The sequence below is a fragment of the Gouania willdenowi genome, chromosome 16, assembly GCF_900634775.1.
Source record: "Gouania willdenowi chromosome 16, fGouWil2.1, whole genome shotgun sequence".
NCBI lineage: Eukaryota > Metazoa > Chordata > Actinopteri > Blenniiformes > Gobiesocidae > Gouania > Gouania willdenowi.
Genome location: NC_041059.1, coordinates 20,852,072 through 20,874,564, shown reverse-complemented (window position 1 = coordinate 20,874,564; position 22,493 = coordinate 20,852,072). Strand labels below are relative to the sequence as shown.

The 22,493-nt window shown below is 37.4% G+C and overlaps 2 protein-coding genes across 2 annotated transcripts in view; one reads left to right on the top strand and one right to left on the bottom strand.

Moving 5' to 3' along the window:
- Window positions 1-11,848, top strand: part of triob (trio Rho guanine nucleotide exchange factor b) — a 123,269-nt gene extending 111,421 nt beyond the window's left edge. Inside the window, 12 exon segments of the mRNA XM_028470258.1 lie at window positions 68-927; window positions 1,752-2,002; window positions 2,093-2,222; window positions 3,865-3,892; window positions 4,127-4,289; window positions 5,091-5,212; window positions 5,286-5,364; window positions 7,215-7,415; window positions 8,022-8,160; window positions 8,252-8,438; window positions 11,213-11,432; window positions 11,434-11,848. Coding sequence (XP_028326059.1) covers window positions 68-927; window positions 1,752-2,002; window positions 2,093-2,222; window positions 3,865-3,892; window positions 4,127-4,289; window positions 5,091-5,212; window positions 5,286-5,364; window positions 7,215-7,415; window positions 8,022-8,160; window positions 8,252-8,438; window positions 11,213-11,432; window positions 11,434-11,611 — 2,558 coding nt within the window. The 3' untranslated portion in view covers window positions 11,612-11,848.
- A 5,386-nt stretch (window positions 11,849-17,234) lies between these two features.
- Window positions 17,235-21,006, bottom strand: LOC114477737 (C-C chemokine receptor type 4-like). The gene is given in 3 exon segments (XM_028470269.1): window positions 17,235-19,359; window positions 19,362-19,465; window positions 20,868-21,006. Coding segments are annotated over 3 exon segments (1,092 nt in total). The 5' UTR covers window positions 20,933-21,006; the 3' UTR covers window positions 17,235-18,436.
- Window positions 21,007-22,493: the final 1,487 nt, after the last annotated feature.

The following is a 22,493-nucleotide window of genomic DNA, read 5'->3' as shown; positions in this document are numbered from 1 at the left end:
AATCCAAAGAGGAATATTCTGGATTTCTGTAAAATATTTAAACCCATTTTTTATTTTTTTTTCACAGCACTGACATCACCCATAGAGTATCAAAGGAACCATGTGGGTGGTGGGGGGCCAAGCAGCAGTTGTACCCCGGGCCTCCCTGGAGGCGGCCCCTCCAACAGTCCCACCAGCATGGGCGGAGGAGGGGGGGGTGGCAGCGGTGGCTCTGGGAATAGCTCCTCCTCCCTTTGTGGCCCTCGCTCACGACCCTCCCGCATCCCCCAACCATCCTCACGCCTCCCCCAGCCTGTCCATCACCACCACCCCCCAGGCCCCGAGGGGCCTGACAGATCAGCAGGTACGTGGTCGCCCAGCAACCCCCAGCCCCTGGCGTCTACCTCCTATAACCCCTTTCTAAAAAACACAACAGATGAAGAGCTGTTAGCTTCAGATCTAGCTAACGCAAGGATGCTGGATAATCACCAAGGCAGTAACAGTAATAACAGCAATGAGCTGTTAGCGCTCGCAGAGGAGGCCAGGAACAGAGGAGGCCAGGAAGAGACACAGAGGAATCATAAAACGGGTATAGTCGCTCCCCTCGGTTTCTCTCTGAAAAGTCCTCGAGTGGGGACAGTTTCTCCCTTCATATCACCACAGTCGCCCACAGGAGGAAAGGAGCCTTTAGTTCCCCCCAGCCCAGCTCCTAAATCCAATGCTCTGTGGGCGATAGTACCCGCTCTGCCTGCTTCTCCTGCCAGCAGGCCTGGCTCCACCTCCACCTCCCACCATGCTGACAATGGTGGTGGGGGTGAACCTTTGGGCCGAGGGAGTCACGGGACGCCTCCTCATCGTCGCCAAGGCAGCCATAGTAAGGAGATGGATCGCATGAGCACCTGCTCCTCCACCAGCGAGCAGTCCATGCACTCCATCCAGAGCAACGGGGTAAGACGCCAAGTCAGCATCTCAGTGACGCCACCGAGCTACTCCCACTAACCCCGCCCTCACCGACCGACTGCCGTCACTCAGCCTGCAGTTGACTCTAAAAATGGCTTTGTTCAAACAACACTTACTGATGCTGAAACTGACTGAAGATTAACGGCTACCCCAGCACATTAACTACACTGCAGTGTGTGTGTGTGTGTGTGTGTGTGTGTGTGTGCGTGTGTGTGCAGTACAAATCTGCTTCTCCTAGATCGTACTAACAAATCGGACCGTGCCTCTGCTTCCTAACGGTTCACATTCCTTGTCTTTATTCACTCTTTTGGAACGTGATCACGGGATGATCACGTGTTTCCATCTAAATCCTACAAAGAATGCATCACATTTCTAACTTTACTCCTCTTTCATTTCTCCTGTCGGATGCTTTTATCTGAAGTTTGCAGCAGTTTTCCTCAAATGTTCTGCCCTCTCCTTCTTACTGCTCAGCTCACACTGTTTCTTCGTCGTCTCAGTTAGCTCTGAAACTTCTGCCTCATAACACAGCTTGAGTTTATTCATGGGATCACAGAACTCTGGATTTCGTTACTTACCAAGCTCTTAATACTCCTTTTTTCAAGAATGCTTTCATACAATGGCACACTGGACAAAATGTACTATTTTTATTCGTGAACTAGTCTTGTTCGGGGTTTCTGTAACTGCATGACCAGGGAATTCACCTAAACAAATCAGACATTCCTCTGGAAGGTTTTTTAAGACCTTATCTCTGCCTACATACAGTGTAATACGTTGGCATCTAACACCGAATGTTTCCGTCTTGTCCTGTTTAGAGTGAAAGCAGTAGCAGCAGCAACGTGTCCACCATGTTGGTGACTCAGGACTATGTGGCGGTGAAGGAGGATGAGATCAGTGTGGTACAGGGTGAGGTGGTCCAGATGTTAGCTAGCAACCAGCAGAACATGTTCCTGGTGTACCGTGCGGCCAATGAGCACTCGCCTGCCGCTGAGGGCTGGATCCCTGGCTTTGTCTTAGGACATACCTCATCCTCCATCACACCAGAGCTACCCGAAGGCACCATCAAGTAAGAATGGGTGACGTCCCTCCCAGCATGAAACAAAAACAATCATTTGTTGGACGTAAACAGATCAAATGTGTTTCTCTTTTTGTTTAGAAAATCATTATCATGGCACACAGCACTTCGAATACGACGAAAGTCTGAGAAAAGAGACAAGGATGGCAGGAAGTTAGAGAATGGGTATCGAAAGTCTCAGGACAACATGGCCAATAAAGTATCCGTCAAGGTATGGAAAAACCAAAGGATTCCATGACATTTCAACACATTTTCAGGACAACCCTCGCACTTTGGTTAAAAAAAATTCAGAATTTTTTACCAATTGTTCTGTGATTATTCAATGGGCATTGCAAGCTATTGCATCAGAAAAACATAACATAATATTAATTATGACCACATTTCTCGTGTTCTATATTTTCTCTTTTTTTGGGAAGTTCAGAATACATTATTTTATCATTATCGTAACATACATTAAATGCATCAGATATGCATCAGAAACCAATTCAATGAAATGTTCATATTTATACTGCTAATTTTTCCCAAAATATGATCATTTTGGAAAGCAAACATAATTTAAGAAATCAATTCCAATCACAAAAATGTGTGCATGGAACCCCGAAAAACGTCTTTCTCAATTCTGAGGGGCTGGCATGTCCACCAAATAGGATGTATAGCAGATATTTTTGTATATTCTAAGAAAGTAGGTGGAGCTGCATTACTTTACCAAATTTCAGTTTCCTATCATGATGTAATTCCTGAGATATTAGAAGCCATGTCTCAAACAGTAGTCATCCGATCAAACAAATAATTTACAGTGTGCCCATTGACCGGCTGGTGTCCTGGTGCAGCCAGAATAACCTGGAGCTCAACGCTTTAAAGACAGTGGAGATGATAGCAGACTTCAGGAAGAACCCAGCCCCCCTCACCCCCCTCACCCTGGGAGACTCTACAGTGAGCTCTGTGGAGTACGTCTGCTTCCTGGGGACCATCATCACTCAGGACCTCAAGTGGGAGCTGAACATCAGCTCCCTCATCAGAAAAGTTCAGCAGAGGATGTACCTTCTGTGGCAGCTGAAGAAGTTCAGTCTGCCAACAAAGATGATGGTGAACTTCTACAGCTCCATCATCCAGTCCATCCTCTGCTCCTCCATCAGCATCTGGTACACTGCAGCTACGGCCAAGGACAAGGCCAGACTGCAGCGTATCATCCACTCTGCAGAGAAGGTCATCGGCTGCAATCTGCCCTCCCTCCAGGACCTGTACGCCTCCAGGATTTTGAGGCATGCAGGAAAGGTTGTGGCCGACCCCTCCCACCCCGGTCATAAACTGTTTCAATCTCTCCCTTCTGGAAGGAGGTTTCGGTCCATCAGGACCAGAACCTCCAGACACAAAAACAGCTTCTTTCCCTCTGCCACCATCCACATGAACACACCCACTGAACCCCCCCCACCCACCACCACCCAATCATCACCTCCATGATGACATTATCTGCTGCACTGTATATATATATATATATATTTATCCTATTTATCCTTTATTCTCTATCTATCCTTTATTTATCCCTCATCCTATATATTTATCATTATTATTATTATTATTGTTGCTGGGTTGTTTTCTTTGTTTTTTGTTTCGTGCACCGACTACTAAGACAAATTCCTTGTACTGTCCTAAAAACTACTTGGCCATTAAAACATTTCTGATTCTGATTCTGAATAATCATGGAACAAATGGTAAAAATGTCTGAACTTTTTGCGATTTCAGTACGTGGTTCATTTGTTGAAATGACATGGAATGACCCATGTCAATATTTGTTTAAATTTCATTATCATTCTGAAATGTGGTTTAAATTGTCCGCTTTTCTTTCCTTTTAGCTTCTGAATCCCAACTTCATTTATGAAGGTGTGTATAAAAAGCTTAATAATTGCAAGAAGTAAATATATTGTGTTTGTATACTAACTATGACAAATAATTAATTGGTTATTGATGTGTTTGTATTAATTTTAATTTAGTTTATTTTTATTAACATCTGTCGACCCACCAACTGATATCAGTACTTGTTGTGGTTGTCTGAAGGGAGTTAAAGACTTTATTAGTATGATCCCACTGATCATAGCTTTGTTTTCCCATCTCCAGCTCCTCCAGAGTTCCTCATTTCTGTAAGCGATGCAGCTTGTGACAGCGGTGACAACGTTACCCTGAGGTGTAAAGTGTGCAGTCAATCTCGAGCCACGATCACATGGAAAGGACCGGACAACAACAGTTTGAGCAACAACGAACGTTACAGCGTCGCATACAGGTTGCATACTATTCATATTTTACAGTCCGAAAAGACGTAACAAAAAGCTAAATTATTGGAAATGCAGGGGTGGACTGGCCATGTGGCAAACCTGGCATCGTCCCGGTGTGCCATTCCGGTCCGTTTTCTATTTTTTCGACAAGCGAGTGGAGGCAGACATTGCCAAAAATGGCAAAAACATGGCATGAAAAATAGTGAAAAGTGACTAAAATGGGCCAAAGGCAGTCAAGAGTGGGCAAAAAATGGGCAAATAAAGAGGAATCAGGTGGTATGTAATGGCAAAGGATAGCTTAAATGGACAAAATGTGGCAAACAATAGTGAAAAAGGGCAAAAATATGGAACAAGAAAAGGCAAAATGTAGAGAAGAAAGGAAACGTGATATTTATTGGGCAAAAGTTAGCTCATTTAGGTGAAAAGTGGCTAAAAAATGACAAACATTGGATAAAAGTGTCAAAAAGAATTTGTACTTGTACTGTACATCTCTCCCCATTGAAGTGAAATGTTCAATGGGGAAAATAGGGAAAAAAAACTGGCTAAACAAAGTTAAAGTCTGAAAAAAGCAAAAATGGGACAAAGGAAATATGAGGTTAAAAAGTTTCCCCCTTTTGAAATTTTCTGGGGAAATAATAATTAAAATGAAGTCATTAAGAGCCACATGTTGAGCATCACTGACTTAATAACACTTCTACACTGATGATGTAAGTCTGGATAGAAAATGCCGGGCTGTGTGTTTTTGTACCAGTCCACCCCTGGTGCAGTGTGATATCTAATGGTTGACGTCTCATTCTTTGTTTGGACAGTGAGAGCGGAGAGTCGTCTCTGCACATCCTAGACGTGTGCGTTGATGACAGCGGCGTGTACACCTGTGTGGCCACGAACGTCTCAGGCACCGTCACCTCGTCGGCCAGCCTCACAGTCTCAGGTGTGGGTTCGGTCATCAGACGCTCGCCTTCTACTAAACTTTATTTGTAATCCTTGAACCGACTGTGTTTCAGGACATCCTGATGACGGAAGTGAAGTGTTTTGGAAAAGCAGCTTTGAGTCCCACTACACTGAGATCACTGAGCTGGGAAGGTAAAGCTAAAGAGGTTCCAGTCAGAGGTGTTGACTACAGTTACATTACTGGGACTCGAGTCACAATTTGATGACTTTAGACTTGACTTGACAAAATCACGAAGGACTTGAAAATAAATGACACGAGACTTGACTCGGACTTTAGCGTATTGACTTTTTAATTATTATTATTTATTTATTTCGGCAGTCTTCAGAAAACAGAATAAAAAACACTCAATGATCTTATTCATTAGCCAGAAGGGAGTAGGTTGAAACAAAAACGTATACGTACCTACCCCATCACAAAAAAAAAAAAACATACTTATATTACTATTTTTACAATAAACATTCAATATATTTTTTATATACAGGATACAGTTTATACATGCACATCAATCATATATACATACGTACACATATACTTACATACACATGAATGTACATGACATGTACATAATATTATATATTATACTATTTCATATTTATGACATAAATTTCATCAATTTAATTTAGTGTGGTAATATATAAATGAATAATATTCTCTATCACAATATATACCTTTTATTATATTTAAGTAAGTATTCATATATTTTATACCATTCTATACATATTATATACTGTATTATTGCTGACTTCCTACCCTTCCATGACAAAATATTTTCATAAAATGTAATTATTATTATTGAGCAATAAGTCAAACCCCTATGGGACGGCATTTTTGATTGACAGGTCCACCTTTAAACAAACTGACAGCCAATCAGGAAGCAGCTGAAAACATCAAGCTTGGCTGAGACGTGTGCTCACTATCAGAGAAAATGATTCATAAGTCATATCCTTTGGCTTTAAAGATGAATCATTGATTTGGACAAATTACACCTCGTTCTACTTCCCAGTATGATTATTGTTTGCTTAACAGAGGAACTGGGAAAATGTTCAAATCTATTTGTTTATAATAGTATTATGTCAGATTATATCACTATTATTTGACAAATGTGTACTCTGTTCAGTTATAATTGTAATAGCGTAATTGATAATTAATTACAATTATGGTGTAATTATATTATAATTGCATTTTTAAAAATGTTTTGCTGTTGTAAACATAAAGAAATTGTAATTGAGTTAAGATAATTTACTTTGTAATTATAATTGTCATTAAAATTCTATAATAATTGTCAATTATAATTGACCCAAAACTGGGGAACCGTGTTATAGTTCTATGTACAGTTCTACAGATATGTAGTTAACAATTATTAAATCATATTTCAAAAAATTATAAATCTAGGGGTTTAGTGACACAAAGAAGGCTCAGATGCCCACACCAAAAATATTAAAACCTATATTTTCATTGATTAAGAATTCTAATAAGGGTAACCAATAGATAGGAAAGAAATTACATGATAATAGATATTTGTTTTTACATCTGTTTTTACATCTGTTTTACATCTGTTATCATAAGAGATGCTAATAGAAAGCTAACACAAGAGGAAGGTTAACTTTAATTAGGTTATTTATTTCAGGATCAGTAATTGTGATTCATTGTAATTGAAATTTTGTAATTGAGAACGTGATTGTAATTGACTTTCTGAGGATAAAAAAAAAATGAATTTAATTGTAATTGGAAAAATGCTGGTCACTGTAGTCATAACTGAATTGTAATTGAACATAGATAATTGAGAATGTAATTGACCCCAACCCTGCTTGAGACTTGAGAAGCAGTGACATGTTCCCACCTCTGATGTTTTTTTAGAAATGCTTTACAAATCTATTACTAATATTAGTTGTAAAAACAAGCAAAGCAACCAATGGAAAAGTGAATGTTGTCACATTGATGTTCCAAAGCTGATGTTCCACGTAACATTCCGTCTTTCCAGAGGCCGCTTCTCCGTGACCAAGCGCTGTGACCAGAGAGGAAGTAAACGCACTGTTGCAGCCAAACACATCAACAAAAAGCTGCTGAGGCGAGAGCAGGTGTCACAGGAGATCCGGGTCCTACAGATCCTGGAGCACACTAACATGGTCAAGCTGCTGGACACGTATGAGACGGCCAACAGCTACGTTCTCGTGCTGGAGATGTACGTACATTCAGCTGGGACGTAAAAGTCCTGTGCCGCTGATACAGAAGCATGCAAACACACGGTCAGAGGTGAAAGTAATTGATTACAAGTACTCGCGTTATTGTAATTGAGTTGCTTTTTTTTGGTTTTGAAATGATCAACGGACGTTGGGGAACTTCAAAAACTGAAATAACCAGACAACAATATCAAATACATCACATCATAGCCGACCAATCAGATTAAACGTAATGTACGGCGCCAAAACAGCGTTGAATGGAGGTCATTTTCTCAGGTTTAGAGTTCATAAATGTATCTATACTTAGAGCCTGAGAATTGTTTTTATTTTGAATGAAATTCATTGATAGTATTTAATTTATTTGACAAATCTTTTATTTTATGCAGATGCTTTTGTGGAAGATTTTATCTCTTCCTTTTTTAAATCCATACACGGCAAGATTGATTACCAAAATAAACATGGGAGCTGAAAGTAACTAGTAACTTTTACTTTGAGTACTATTTAATGGAGCTACTTTTTACTTGTACTTGAGTATTTTATGTATATATTACTTACCTGTACTTCTACTTGAGTAGGATGTATCAGTACTCTTTACACCTCTGTTTCAGGGCTGACCAGGGCCGTTTCCTGGACTACATCGTGAGCTGGGGCAACCTGACAGAGGAAAAGGTGGCTTTATATCTCAGAGATATTCTGGAAGCTCTCCATTATCTGCACAGCTGGAGGATAGCACACCTCGATGTCAAAGTAAACCATTACACACAGTGTAGAGCCTACGCTTTAGTTTCTACATTGCTCTTTCAAGGTGATCTAACGTGTCCATCTGTTGGCCCTACAGCCTGAGAACATAGTGGTGGAACACGCCTCCTCCCAGCCCGTCATCAAGCTCACAGACTTTGGTGACGCTGTGCGATTGAGCCCTTCCTCTTCTCACATCCATCCTCTGCTGGGAAGCCCAGAGTTCTCTGCTCCTGAACTGGTCCTGGGTCAGCCTGCCTCACTGATGTCTGACCTCTGGAGCTTAGGTTTGTACAGTTACAATTAGCGCCACTATGATAATCACGATTATTTCTAATCAATATTGTAATCATGATTATTACCACAATTATTTATCATGTTAGCGAAAAAAAATCAGACTTTCTTTTGCACTACTTCAAAAAAAAAACTATATATGAACAGTTTACAGTGCAAAATTAAGCTTTATACCAAAAAATTAATAAAGTAACCCAAGAATTTAAAATGTACCAAGGGTTAACTGAATAAATACACTTTCACAAAATGCAACTCATGGGAAACAATCACAGCTCATCAATCCACCAAATTACCCAAAGCTGCCGCTGACTAAGGGTTGAGAAAGTACCTGATGAGATATGCAGCAGAGCCCATATTTAAATATTGCCGACGATCAGGTTAATTTAATCATGGCAACCAAAATTGTGATCGCGATTAAAATTTGATTAATTGTGCAGCCTTAGTTACAATGAATCATATACATTTGATCTATCCTTCTTTTGTCTTCTAGTTTTACAATTTTATACCAATTTTAACAATTAAGGTATCAAAATGTTCCGGAAATTCAGGACACATCTGCAATGTTCTGGTGTTCCTGCAAAATTAAAATGTTTGGAGTTTCTCCTCTTTTTGTTCCAAAGTGTTCCCATTCAAACCTATTGGAGGCTTTCAGCTAGACATTCATATGTTCTGGCTCCACAGCAACATTAATGCATACCAAGGGTTTGTTTGTTTTTTTTTTTTTAATTCTGATTAAAATCATATATTTTGTCATTTTTTACATTGTTTTTCACACAATCTCAAACTGAAATCATTAAATAGTCATTAAATAATGAAACATTAATAAAATAAAATAATATTTTTGTAAATTGTTTCATTCTTTTTCAGATTAAAACATTTATATTCTATACCTTCACTTCCTCAAATATATATCTAGTTAAAGAAAATACAGTATCATTATTTAGTAATGATTTAGGTAGTAAAATAATAAAAAATGAAAACAATATTTTGTAATTAAAAAAAGTAAATCCAATTAAAACACTACACAATTTCAAACAACTATATTCTATACTTTCACTTCCTCAAATATAAATGTAGTTATAGAAAATACAGTGTAAAAATGTAATAGTTACTGTATTTAGTTAATTAAACAATAAAAATTATATTTTGAATATAATATAATTAAAAAAAAATCAAATTAAAACCCATCGCACAATCTCAAACAACTGAATTCTACACTTTCACTTTTTCAAATACAAATCTAATTAAAGGAAATACAATAGAAATATTTAATGGTTATTTAGTTTAATAAATAATAAAAACAGTATTTTTGTAATTTTTTATTTTTTTCAAAATAAAACACCACACAATCTAAAGCAACTGTATTCTATACTTTCACTTCCTCAAATATAAATCTAGTAGTATACAAATACCTGAGCTGGCACATCTCGTCGCTACTCGTAACACTATATCACAAACATGATCTAAAAGTTGTTTTTTTTAAAAGTCTCTGAGGTCACCACAAATGTGCGGATGTAAAAATGGGGTCACGACCCAACAAAGGTTGGAAACCACTGGGTGGAACATCTGACAGGTGTGCAGCTTATGCGTCGTCCTAAATTGCGTTTTGTTTGGTAAATTCAGTTTATATACTGTAGTAACATATTGAAATGGGAGCATGTTGAGGCTGCGGTGCTGAATCTACTGGATTTTTACTTTAGCCTTATATTTATATGGTTCATGTCCTGGCGTGGTGACTCTTTTTTTTTCTTCTTCAAAATACATTATTATATATCCATCATCATTATTATAACAGAGATTAAATGCTGCATCAGATATGCATCAGAAACCAATTCAATGAAATAGGATTATTTTTGGAAAACAAAAATGTATGTATGGAATTTTAATTTCTACAATATACATTTGAGCCCGAAACCCAGAAAAACTCTTTTTTTTTTCCAATTTTGAGGGATTGGAATGTCCACCAGATAGAATGTATAGCAGATATTTTTGTATATTCTAAGAGAGTTGGTGGACCTGTATTACTTTTAGGGATGTCCCAATACAACTCTTTCATTTCCGATATGATACCGATATTGCAGCCTTTTTTTTTTCTTTAATGAAAATAATAATGACTTATTTTGTCTTGTGGAATGTTAGAAAAGACTTGATCAAGTGATGTTACTCAAAAACAACAGTCATCGACAGTAGGTATGAGAAAAACTGACACATTTGTTATTAACCAATTGGTTACATACATTTTAACCTTCAACATAATATCTACAGTATTCTACAATTGAATAAAATAAATACAAAAAAAATAATTGGTGAAAGAAAAAAGAAGAAAAATTGGAGAATCCATTTTCAGGTTAATATCGGACCGTTATCGATATTGGATCGGGACACCCCTAATTATTTTACGAAATTTCAGTTTCCCATATGATGTAGTTCCTGAGATATTAGAAGCTGAAAAAGGAAAATTAACACGTAACATAACACCCCCCCCCACACTCACACACACACTCACACACACACACACACACTAAATTGGTCATAGTGTTCATTAGATCTTAACAAAATAACGTTTTTAAATTAAAGATTTTGTCTAATTTATTGTTAACTTCATGGTTAAAACAAATGTTCAAAACACTTTTTTTCCTGATCACATAACATTAGTTCATCTGAGGGCTTTAAAAGTTTTTAAGCATGTTGAGACTGCGGGGGGCTGATTCTGCTGAATTGTTACTTTGTATCGATTTCTATGGTTCCTGTCCTGGATGACCCACAGGCGTGGTGACGTACGTGGTGCTGAGCGGGGCATCTCCCTTCCTTGATGAGAGTCTGGAGGAAACGTGTCTGAACATCTGTCGGCTGGACTTCAGCTTCCCTGACGATTACTTCCAGGGCGTGAGCGCCGCCGCTCGGGACTTTGTCCGCCTGCTCCTGCAGGGGGAGCCGGGTCGACGGCCCTCGGCCGTTTCCTGCCTGCACGAGCCGTGGCTTCAGCCCTCGAGACGAACACGCCACTTTCACCTACACACAGCCGCCCTCTCCACATCAGGACAGCGCACCTTTGGACACATCCCGGCTCATTTCTTTCATCGAGAGACGTAAACATCAGACCGATGTCCGTCCTGTGAAATCTATCAAAGCCTTCCTTCATGGCCGCCTGCTTAACCAAATGTAACACAGAGAAGCATCTGGGAGAAAGGATTCCTGTGTGATCTGCTCGTTTAAAAGATTTTCTGGGAGGAGCACCAGCAACATCTCCACCATGATCCCATGTTTACTCACGACGCCACTGAGTCCTGTTTGTTTGTTGCTGCTGCTGCTGCTGACTAACTGATCTCTGCAATGAACCTTTGACCCTCACCAGCTCCCGTACCTTAACCCCCGGCATATGGTTGTTATGCCCGCACAACAAATAAAACTGCTGGAATCGCATTTAGATTCCCGACTTTGACTAAGCAGGGAGAAAACTCCAAGCTTTCTCAACGAGCCAGCGTGAGCAAGTCTTGTGTTTCGGACAGTGTTAGAAACATGAAATAAAATAGTGTATAATAAGAATATTTCAGGCTGCTTTCAGTTCAGTTGGTTTTTCGGTCGTTCTTCTTCTTCTTCTTCTTCTTCTCCTTCTCTTCTTCTCTTCTTCTCTTCTTCTTCTTCTTTCTTCTTCTTCTTTCTTCTTCTTCTTCTTCTTCTTTCTTCTTCTTTCTTCTTCTTCTTCTTCTTCTTCTTCTTCTTCTTCTTCTTTTTCTTTTCTTTTCTCAATGGGTTGGTTTAATTTTTGTAGCCAGAGATACTTTTTGTAAAAGAGAACCGTGTACAGGTGAGATAACAGAGAATTATCGTCATCCGTAACCTTTTGGTAAAGCAAAAGGTAATTTAGGAGATGCAGAGAACAAAAACAAGATGTGTCATGAAGAGGCATCCGTCGCAGGATCCACTTCCTCCGAAGCAAAACTACCAAATTCATGTTGAGGCCACACAATGAAGTTACATTCAGTGCAATAGTTTGAATCTCTTTTATTCAAGTGCTTTTTTTGAAAGCTTCAATCATATCAGTGCACAGCAACTTGAACAAGCGCATAAGGCCTTTGGTTAAAAGGCCTCCGCCTGCATCCAGCTCAATGTAAATAATCATTCCCACGGTTTGAATTCATTGGCATATTTGATTTTTGAAGAATTGCTCCGAACAAAAGTGATTTCATTTTTGCCGAGTCTTAGCGAATCCACGCGGGATTTGAACTACGATCAAACTGCTACTAGAAAATGCACTTGTATTTTGCATTAGTTCTCACGTGCAATGTTGCAGCTTTAATGTTTATGCAACTATTTATGAAGACTTGTGTTGTAGCCGTAAATCTGAAAAAAAGGCATGTATGTACCTGGTACTGCAGTAGATGTCTGTATTGTGTTAATTCTTCTGTATTAAGTTCAGTATTATTAATACCCACTAAAACCTTAAGGCAACGTTGGGTTTTCTAAAATCACGTATCAAATGTGTATCTATAAAATGGGCACTTATGCTTTCATTTTGTCTTCTTTTTTTTCCTTTTTGATTTTTTTGTAACAATACCAAAGTTATATCTTCTTTTGTGTGTGTTTTTATTGATTTATTATTTTAAGTTATAACAGACCACACTGAATACACACATGTGTTTACAAAGTCCCAGTGTGGGTTTATTTATTCGTATTGTGACAACCGATGTATGATGGTTTATTGCTAAAAGAAAAAAAATATATGTTTCACGTCTTCTTCTTTTTCCAAGGTGTGCACAACAGGGTTTGCTGTGTGACTTTAGGTCAATAGGTAGAGACTAGTGGACCATTTATCAGCATCCTACAACATCTGCTGTGAAAGAGCTGTTTTTTCTTCTTTTTTTTACAATTTTTTTGCACGTAAGCAAGTTGCAAAATTTAGTTTTCCTTTTCTTTAAAGTGCCAGTTGAATGAGTCAATTAAAAAAAAAAAAGCAGGTAAAGCTAAACTCGTGCTTTTATTCTTCATTTTTTTTTTCTATTTACACGACATGATTGGATATATTGTTGCAGAAGTCACGTTGAATTCATATGACTCGCCGGTTTATAAAGTGTACGTCTCTCATTTTGTCATATTTATTTATTGTTGCAGTTGTCGTGTGTTTTCCATGCTCTTCTTTTCAAATCCCCCCACCCCCACCACCACAGTAGAACAGTGGAAGTTGTGAGTTGCCTTATGTGTAATCCAGCTTCTGGGTGATGTAAAGTTGTACAGAGAGGTTTGGGCTGCTCGCCCACACCCAACATGTAAACCTCACTTGTCATATGTTAAATACTCCTAGAACAAGACTGCAGCAATGTCATCTTGAATGTCTTATTATGACTTTTTATTATTATTATTATTTTTTTTTTTTGCATGTAAATTTATTTGTACAGAAGATGGTGTTTACAAGTCACTTTGTGTTGTAAATAATTTATTTCGTCTTTGTCTTTGGTTATTTTGCCATTAAATGTACAAGGAACAACCCGTGTCAGATGTCTGCACTGAAAAAAAATGATACTTTGAACCGACCTAAAAAATAAATGAATAAATAATCCTTCGGTCCAAGAAAAAAAATTACATTCACACAGTGAAAATATGGTTTATTAAAGAGATCATTAATCTTTTATTTATTTTTTCTACTTTAGTAAAAGTTAGATTTGTACGTTGGAAAAATGTACTTTTAAGTATCCAATCCAATTTTTGTTGTAATTTGTTACAGGCAATTTTACTACTTTCACTAAAGTTAAATGTATGATTCAGTGCATTTTCTCATTATATTGTGTCTATACTTTTTTTCGGTCACAATATTAAACTAAACTTAATGTAGGTCAATATAATAAATGTTTTACTTGCTTGTTTCAGTAGAAATTGGGGTGCATTTTGTGTTCTTAACATATTTAGTATGGAGCGCCGATTGTAAAGTTGTGCATGCTAAAATAAACAGCAACATTTAGCAACAAAAAAATGTAGGTGATTTTTTATGTTAATTTTTGACCAGATTTATAGCACTATTGTATTTGTGAAATTTCTTGTAAAAATATGTCCATGTTAAATCTAAATGTTAAATCTAAATCTAAATGCCACAAGTGAAAGTAAATATTTAGCTTATATGCAAATTCACCGGAATAAGCCTTTATTTCGGTGAATTTGCATATTAGCAAAATATTTGCTTTCACCAGACATTTAGATTTAATTTTTAGATTTAGATTTTACATACATTTACAATTACAATTGAATTTTACATTGACATTTAACATTTAGATTTAACGTTCATATTTAGATTCAATATTTAACATTTAGATTTACATTGACATTTTTTTACTAGAAAAGAAATATCACAAATTTCACAAACATTGATGTAAATCTCATTAAAACTAACATTAAAAATGCACATGTTTTTTTAAATGTGGTTTGTCGCTAAATGTTGCAAAAGTTGCTGTTATTTTAAGATGCTCAACTCTACAATCGGTGCCCCATAATTTAGCTGCCAGTATTGAGCCCTAACCAGTCGTAACCAATGTGTTCATTTGCAGGGTTGTGTTCCTGAACACTCGCTCGTGTGGGAGATGATGACCTAAAAAGTGACGTGTTTCCTGAAGCAGAAATTTAGTTTCACATTAGCACAAGCAGAAATGAACATCAAAGGGCCGTGACCTGAGCTGTCACTATGCAGAAAGCTGTCTGAACATTACAAAAAAGGTTAACACATACATTTAATACAGACGGAGAACTTGAGCAGCACAGATGGCATAACATCTGGATTCTGAAATAATTAAAAATCAGTCTGCATCTAGCACTTTCCCATTTTGTCTCAAATTGAATCATATTTCCATTTTCCTATGAGAGCTTGTTTTGGGATGGGTTTGAAAAGGAAATCAATTCTCTCTTTTTTGTGTGCAAAATGTTTACATTAAAATCACAAAGTATAATTAATTCTGCTGGTAAAATAGAACAATTTTTTTTTTGTGATATGAGGAAGTGTTTACTTTGTTGATGTAGTGAGGTGGTTTTTTAAGTTTGGTGGTGTTAGTCAATTAAAAAGTCAGTCTAAAAAACAAAGTAATTTATAGTTGAATTCCAAATGATTTTCACAAACACCCATTTATTGGTGCTGTGCAAAAAAAGGAATTATTCCAGAGGATGCAATGAGATGCTCTGCAAAGGATTATGGCTTTTTACACACATGTAAGCTCTGCAATATTTGTGAAAAGTAATACCTGTTCAATTTAACAGTTGAGTACAAATGTTTAGACGATATAAAACTCCTAAGCAAAAGTTTGGATTTGCTTGAATGTGTGTAGCCTGCACAGAGGTAATTTAGCTGTTTAACCAAAACCAAACTGTTTGATATTTGCACTACTTTAACATTACCCCATGAATTCATCATATTAGAAGCTGTACCTTTAATTAGTGCTGGGCAATATGGCCCAAAACTCATATCAATATTTTTCTCAAAATGGCAATATACAATAAATCCTGATATTTTTAAACCCACTAAAGTCCTACCAGTAAGATAATTCTGGGTTAAATTTGGTGACGCAAATGCAACACATTTATTAACAAACAGCTGCACAAAATGTGCCACTTTTGGCTTTTTCTCCTCTAAAGCAGTGGCTCCCAAACATTTCATAGTCCCGTACAACTTCACACCTTTAACCTGAAGCCATGGACCCCATACTCCTGCACACCTAAAAACATAATGTCATTTACAATGTAGAGCTAAAGTGAAATTTGTCCCTACATTTTACCTATCCTGTTGAGGAATAATAATAATAATAATAATAATAATAATAATAATAATAATAATAATAATAATAATAATAATTCCTTTTGTTTATAAGCACTTTTAAAAAACTCAAAGACACTTTACAGGTAAAACTATTTCACACAAGTACAAAATAAACTAACAACAACAAAGGTTGTAATAATAATAATACATAACTATATTATTAGTAATAACTCCAATATTTGCATTTCCTGAAGAAAATGCATCGCCCTGCCTTAGCTTAGCATTAGCCTAGCAATAGCATTAGCCTAGCAATAGCAATAGCCTCGCAATAGCATTAGCCTAGTATTAACAAAACCTAGCATTAGCATTAGCTTTAGCCTAGCATTTGCATTAGCCTAGCAATAGCATTAACGTTAACCTAGCGTTAACATTAGCCTAACATTAGCATTCACTTTAACCTAGCATTAGCATTAGCTGCTCTATTTATTCTAGTTTCCAATGTTGTCACAGTGTTTTTAATTTTCATTCATGTACTCCCATGACAAATTGCGTACCCCTGGGGGGTACTCGTACCCCACTTTGTGAACCTAGTCTCTAAAGGACAGCACGTGTGAGTGAGCTCTGTAGTGTGGCTTGTATAGGGGAAGGTCTGGATTAGAACACACTCAGAAATATATCTTATATCTTGCTTTTCATGTTGTTCTGAGAAGTAGCAAAAAAGTGACTCCTAAAACAAGTATTTCAATACGAAATAAGCAATAAAATTGTTTTCAGTTTTCAGTTTATTTGTTTGTTTCAGTGTAACAAAAAAAAAAAACATTCAAACAGAAATCACAGTTTTAAAATATATATCATGACTAAAACAGGCAAAAAAAACAAAAATGCTTATATGCCCAACATAAATCATAACCTTTCTCAAATAATACACTCTTTTATAAGAGAAATAATGGATGTGTATGGTCATCCTGCTTTGTACTCAATGTGCTTTACATGATCAAAAAGTGCAACAGAAAACATTCGACAGCTTCAAATCAATAAGAACATTAAAACAGCAACAAACAAAAAAAAAACATTTAAAATCATCAATAAAAAGATTTTAAATCATCAACAAACACATTACATCCACAATATGACCAAATATCTCCCTCACAAAAATGTTCACGTGATGCTGACTTCAGCTCTGCTGGCAGTTTGTTCCACGTCTTTGCAGCATAACAACTAAAAGCAGCATCACCATGTTTGCTGTGAACTCTGGGCTCCACTATCTGACCTGTGTCCATAGATCTGAGAGACCTGCTGGGTTCATACCTGACTAACATCTCACTGATGTATTCTGGACCAAACCCATTCATAGATTTACTAAAACCTGGAAACAAGCTATCGGCTACCGGAGACAGAGTAAAACATGCACATACTGTAATATCACGAGTTTATCATTGTACCGGTTGTTAGAGCTACTATCTTTACCAGGGATTAAATATGTGTTCCTGGTTATTGTTTTCCTGAGTTTAGGGTTTTATTTATTGGCGAGTAGTTCCTACTGCATAGACACGTTTTCACGTGACGTCAGCACTTGACCTCGCAACGCACCCGCCATTTTAAGAAGGGTATGCTATAGCTTGACAACCGCCATTGACCACTGACAACTCGGTGGAGATCTTGCAGTCTGGCAGATTTGGCTGTCATAACCACGCCTGGCTGAACAAAAAGATATGATTTTACAGAATACCTACAGAAAAAGGCCAGAAACGGAAATGATGGATCCAAGCACTGAGGCGAACGACAACGACGGAACTACATGGAGCCCAAAATCAAAGTGGTCGTATGTTTGCAGTACACATTTTGTTAATGGTAGGTTGTGTATTTTGGGGATCTAATTTCTTCCTGACTGATTTTATGACATTGATTATGAGCCTGCATTTAAATTGTAATGCATACGGGGTAGATTTTACTCTGTCTTCATTATGTCTCCGAAAATTGGTTCCCCAGAGTTCTACACTTTCACCAAAATAGAAATCTCAATACATCTTGAATCTTGACATGTTGCCTAGAAATAAATTTAATCTGGAAATAGCTGAAGCCAATAAACTAGACTATACAAAGCATTATGTTAGCTTGATCATTAGTTTATGTTTGTTGATTTGGAGCACTAAAGCTTCCAATCAGGCTATACCCTACTTACGTTTTCTATACATTCAACCAAAAACCTCTTATCCCCCCTGACAGTGACTTTACTGACTTCTACATCCATATAGAGCCTCACACAGCAGTGCTCCTCTCATCCAGGCTGCTGGTTTTAGAGTACACTGAGGATGTGGCTCTGTCCAGAGGTAAGAAGACCTTGATGGCCTGACACAGTCTGCACGGTGATCTGTTTATCAACCTGAGCAGGTGCTTCCTGAACTTTTGGCCGACAAATACGTACAAAACCGGATTGAGGCAGCTGTGAGAGTAGGCCATGGCCTCTGTGATCTGTAAAGTCAATGAGATGGCTTTGCTGCTCTCGCATCCAATGTAGATCTTCATGAGCTCCAGGGCCTTGAAGAATGATGCTACGTTATAGGGAACCCAGCAGCACAAGAACACAGCTACTACTGTGAGAACTAAGCGAATGGCCACTTTCTTAGACGACTGAGTGTACAGCAGCTTCCAAATAATCTGCGAGTAGCAGAAACTCATAATCAAAGTGGGAACAACCAGACCTAAAACATTCATTTTAAATAGGCCAAAGATCCTCCAATAATGGGGGTTGTCAGTGTTTGCATTGGTGTAATTGGGGAAGCAGAATGTGGATTCATTCTCAATAGAAAGTTGTAGAAAAATAGGATCAGGAAAAGAGGACAATATCGCAGCTAGCCATGTGACACTGGCTGCGATCATTCCAAATGACCTCGTTCGAGCTTTCATGGCGTAAACCGCGTGCACGATGGCCAAGTACCGGTCGATGCTCATCAAACTGATGAAAAAGATCCCACTGTAGAAGACCACATGATAAATCCCCAGGACCGTTTTGCACATAAAAAGGCCAAAGATCCATTGCTCTCTGGCTTGGTGAGCGAGGAAGGGAAGGCAACCCACCAGGAGCAGGTCAGCCACGGCCAGGTTTAGGAGGCACACGTCCGTCATGCTGCGGAGTCGCACTCCACACACAATGACCCAGATGACCAAGGAGTTACACACGAGCCCAGGAGGAAGAAAATGGTGTAGAGGACCGGAAGAAAACTGGCTGCGTGTTCATGGTAGTCACACGTCCCGTAGCCATTTGTGTAGTCGTCGTCGTAGCTGTAGCTGTAGTGAAAAGCAGCAAAACCAAAAGATTTGTATACAATCAATAATCCAAAACAATTTCAATATGTAGGTCATCCTAATTTTGCATTTGTTCGCACTCGAAACCCGGATAAATCCGACAGAACGAATCGGAAAAGTGCAATAAAGCAGCCCTTGAGATCGGGACCCCGAGACCCTGAGTTTGGAATGACGTTTTAGCAAAATGGCGGCTTTCGCCGTTATGTGTAAACACTTTCTCCTCAGCTTTTACTTTTATGTGTCTTTAATTTGGCATTTGTGTTATTAAAAGTGTACAATATACCCGTATATTTCAATGCAATCTTTCTATATTCTATGGTTCAATGACGCATGCAGGATTCCCCTCGCTGGTCCGTTCAAGTCATACTTAAAGTGTTTGACGTCTCTCTCTCTCTCTCTCTCTCTCTCTCTCTCTCTCTCTCATCTCTCGCTCTCTCTCTCTCTCTCTCTCATGTTTTCCAAGCTATACTGAAGAAAACGCAATTACCTCGAAGGTCGAAATTGACGACTCGGATCTTACCAGGTTCTGAGTGCAATCGAATAACAATAATACATCCATAATATTCTAGTGTCGTTACGTCCTGATTATGGGTACAATCATAGCTTTTATCTTCATTATAGAAAACTACATCAATATTTATTAGCTATTAGGTAACTGCTAGCTTTTATACCTCACACAAAGTGGTGCTGATAATGACAACTAAGGTTGTCATTATCAGCACACACACACACAACACACACACTATATATATATAAACACTACATTTGTGTGACGTATATTATAACCTTTAGGATTCTAAGCTTCAATCTAAACTCAAATATTTATTTAGGAAATTCAAACAATGTTAACGATGCTATTTAATCTAAATTCCTAACTCTTGTAGTATTGAAATAACCAACCCCTCATAAGTGGATGTCTGTGTAGCCAATTTTCTTTGCTGTATTTGGTACTATATAATAAAGTTCAATTGACTTGAATAGATTCATGCTGAAATAGCATTAGAAACCAGATTTACAGTTACCCTTACTCTTACTCTGTTAAACTATTCAAAAGGTTATTTTCATTACATTTTCAAAAGTGAAACATCAAAGTTCAGACTTTTAATCACTCAATGTAAAGTGTATTTAATATAATTCAACATTTTAAATGATGACGTAGTAAGACCAACACTACTGTAAACCACATAAGCAGGCATTTAAAATGGGACTTAAACTAAAACAGCTGTTGCTCAGAGTATTAAAAAAAAACACATTCATCGACCAGCCAAGTTATCCAAGACTAAAACAGCGTTAGCCTACAAAGCTAACTAAAGTCCAAGACGATCCACATTTGCCTTGAAATGTTAAACAGGCATCTATGAATAATCTGTTCTTTTAATCTTACTCTGTAAAAACCTCTGCAGATGAAGTCCGAGCTAAAGTAGAATCAGCAGGGATGGTTGTGGCCATGGTTCGGTGTAATAAAACAAAACAAAACAGGATCTAGCTACTTCCCTAAGAAAAAAATTACCATGTGATGTAACTCACATCTGCTGCTGACTTTCATCGAGGTGTCTGGTTCTTATTTAGACAGGGTTTGGGAAGGATTGTTTTCTTCTTTTTTCATTTTAAAGGTAACTTTTCAGTCTACAGGACACACGTCATTCACAGGTTGTAATCTTTTAATGTGGTTTATAAGAGATGGCAAACTGCTGTAGAGATGTGTGTCAATTTATGTTACATTCTATAAGATGAAGACTAGTTATGATTATGTCTTATGTTGTAATATTGGTCTAGAAATCTCCAGAAAAGCCATCGTTTTTCACAGCAGAGCAACAGCAGAACAAACCTGCAATTATTTTATTTTTGTCGGATTTTCTGCAGATCTGAGAAGACAAACTGCCCAAACAGTTTTTATTACTCACTGCCAAAGCGTCTCATGCACAGTGAGCAATAAATTGTTTTTTTGCATGTAGGTCTTTTAACTAGGGCACCTCAGAAAGCATCAGAAAGGTTTTTATCTGCCAAGTACAGCTTAAAACAGTACAAGGAATTTAACTTGGTAGTTGGTGCAAAGAAAAACAAAAAAAAGAACAAAAAACAAACAAGAACCAATCATATTAATAATATATAATATATATATATATATATACACACACCACAAGTGCTGCAGGTAGCGTGATTGGCTTTTAACAGAATTGTAGGCAAACATATTTATAAAAGTTTTTTTTTTTTTCTCAAAAAAAAAAAAAAACTTAAATTATAGTGCGTTTTATGTTGTTGGAATGATGAGTTTGAAGAATACAAAGTGGAGGAGTAAAACAAAACAAAACAAATCTGAATTCTTACAAAGACAAATAATTGACAGCATATGCCAATATAATCTGATTTAAATTAAAAAAATGATTCACAAATCAACTAAAACTATATGTGTTTGTGGCCAAAGTTTCAAAAAGAGGAAAAGGAGAACAAACAAGTGTTTACTCCATGTATTTTAAATGTTTCAATCAATAGAAAGATCAAACTGAGCATGTGTCAGGTATTCATTCATAAAGTTTAAATCAGAGATCAGTTTAGTTATTTATTTGAACTATCATTATTTAATACATTGTGATGTTATCCTATATCATCTGATCTGAATTCCTGAGATTTATATTGTCGGTTTGCATGTTTTTGTCATAAAAAGTGCATTTTACCTTTCAGCGCTGTCGGTGGAATAGCTAAAGTTGTTCATCCTGGATCAGATATCTTACCGCTGGTGACTTCACTTAGTATATGAGAATTGAAACCTGAAAAGTTAAGGTCTTTTTTAAAAGGTCTCTGTGGGCAAAATAAATTCTTCCACATCCTATCGAGCGGTACAGAGACATGCAACGATGTGCATTCTGACAAGATCTGCAGATACCACAGATGGATGTTTGCAGAACTCTGCACTACTTGTGTGCATTGCATCATGTTGAATGTTCTGGTCATGATTTAAACTTTAAGTTACTTTCATCAACAAGAGAATAAGTAAAAAAAAAAATTAAAA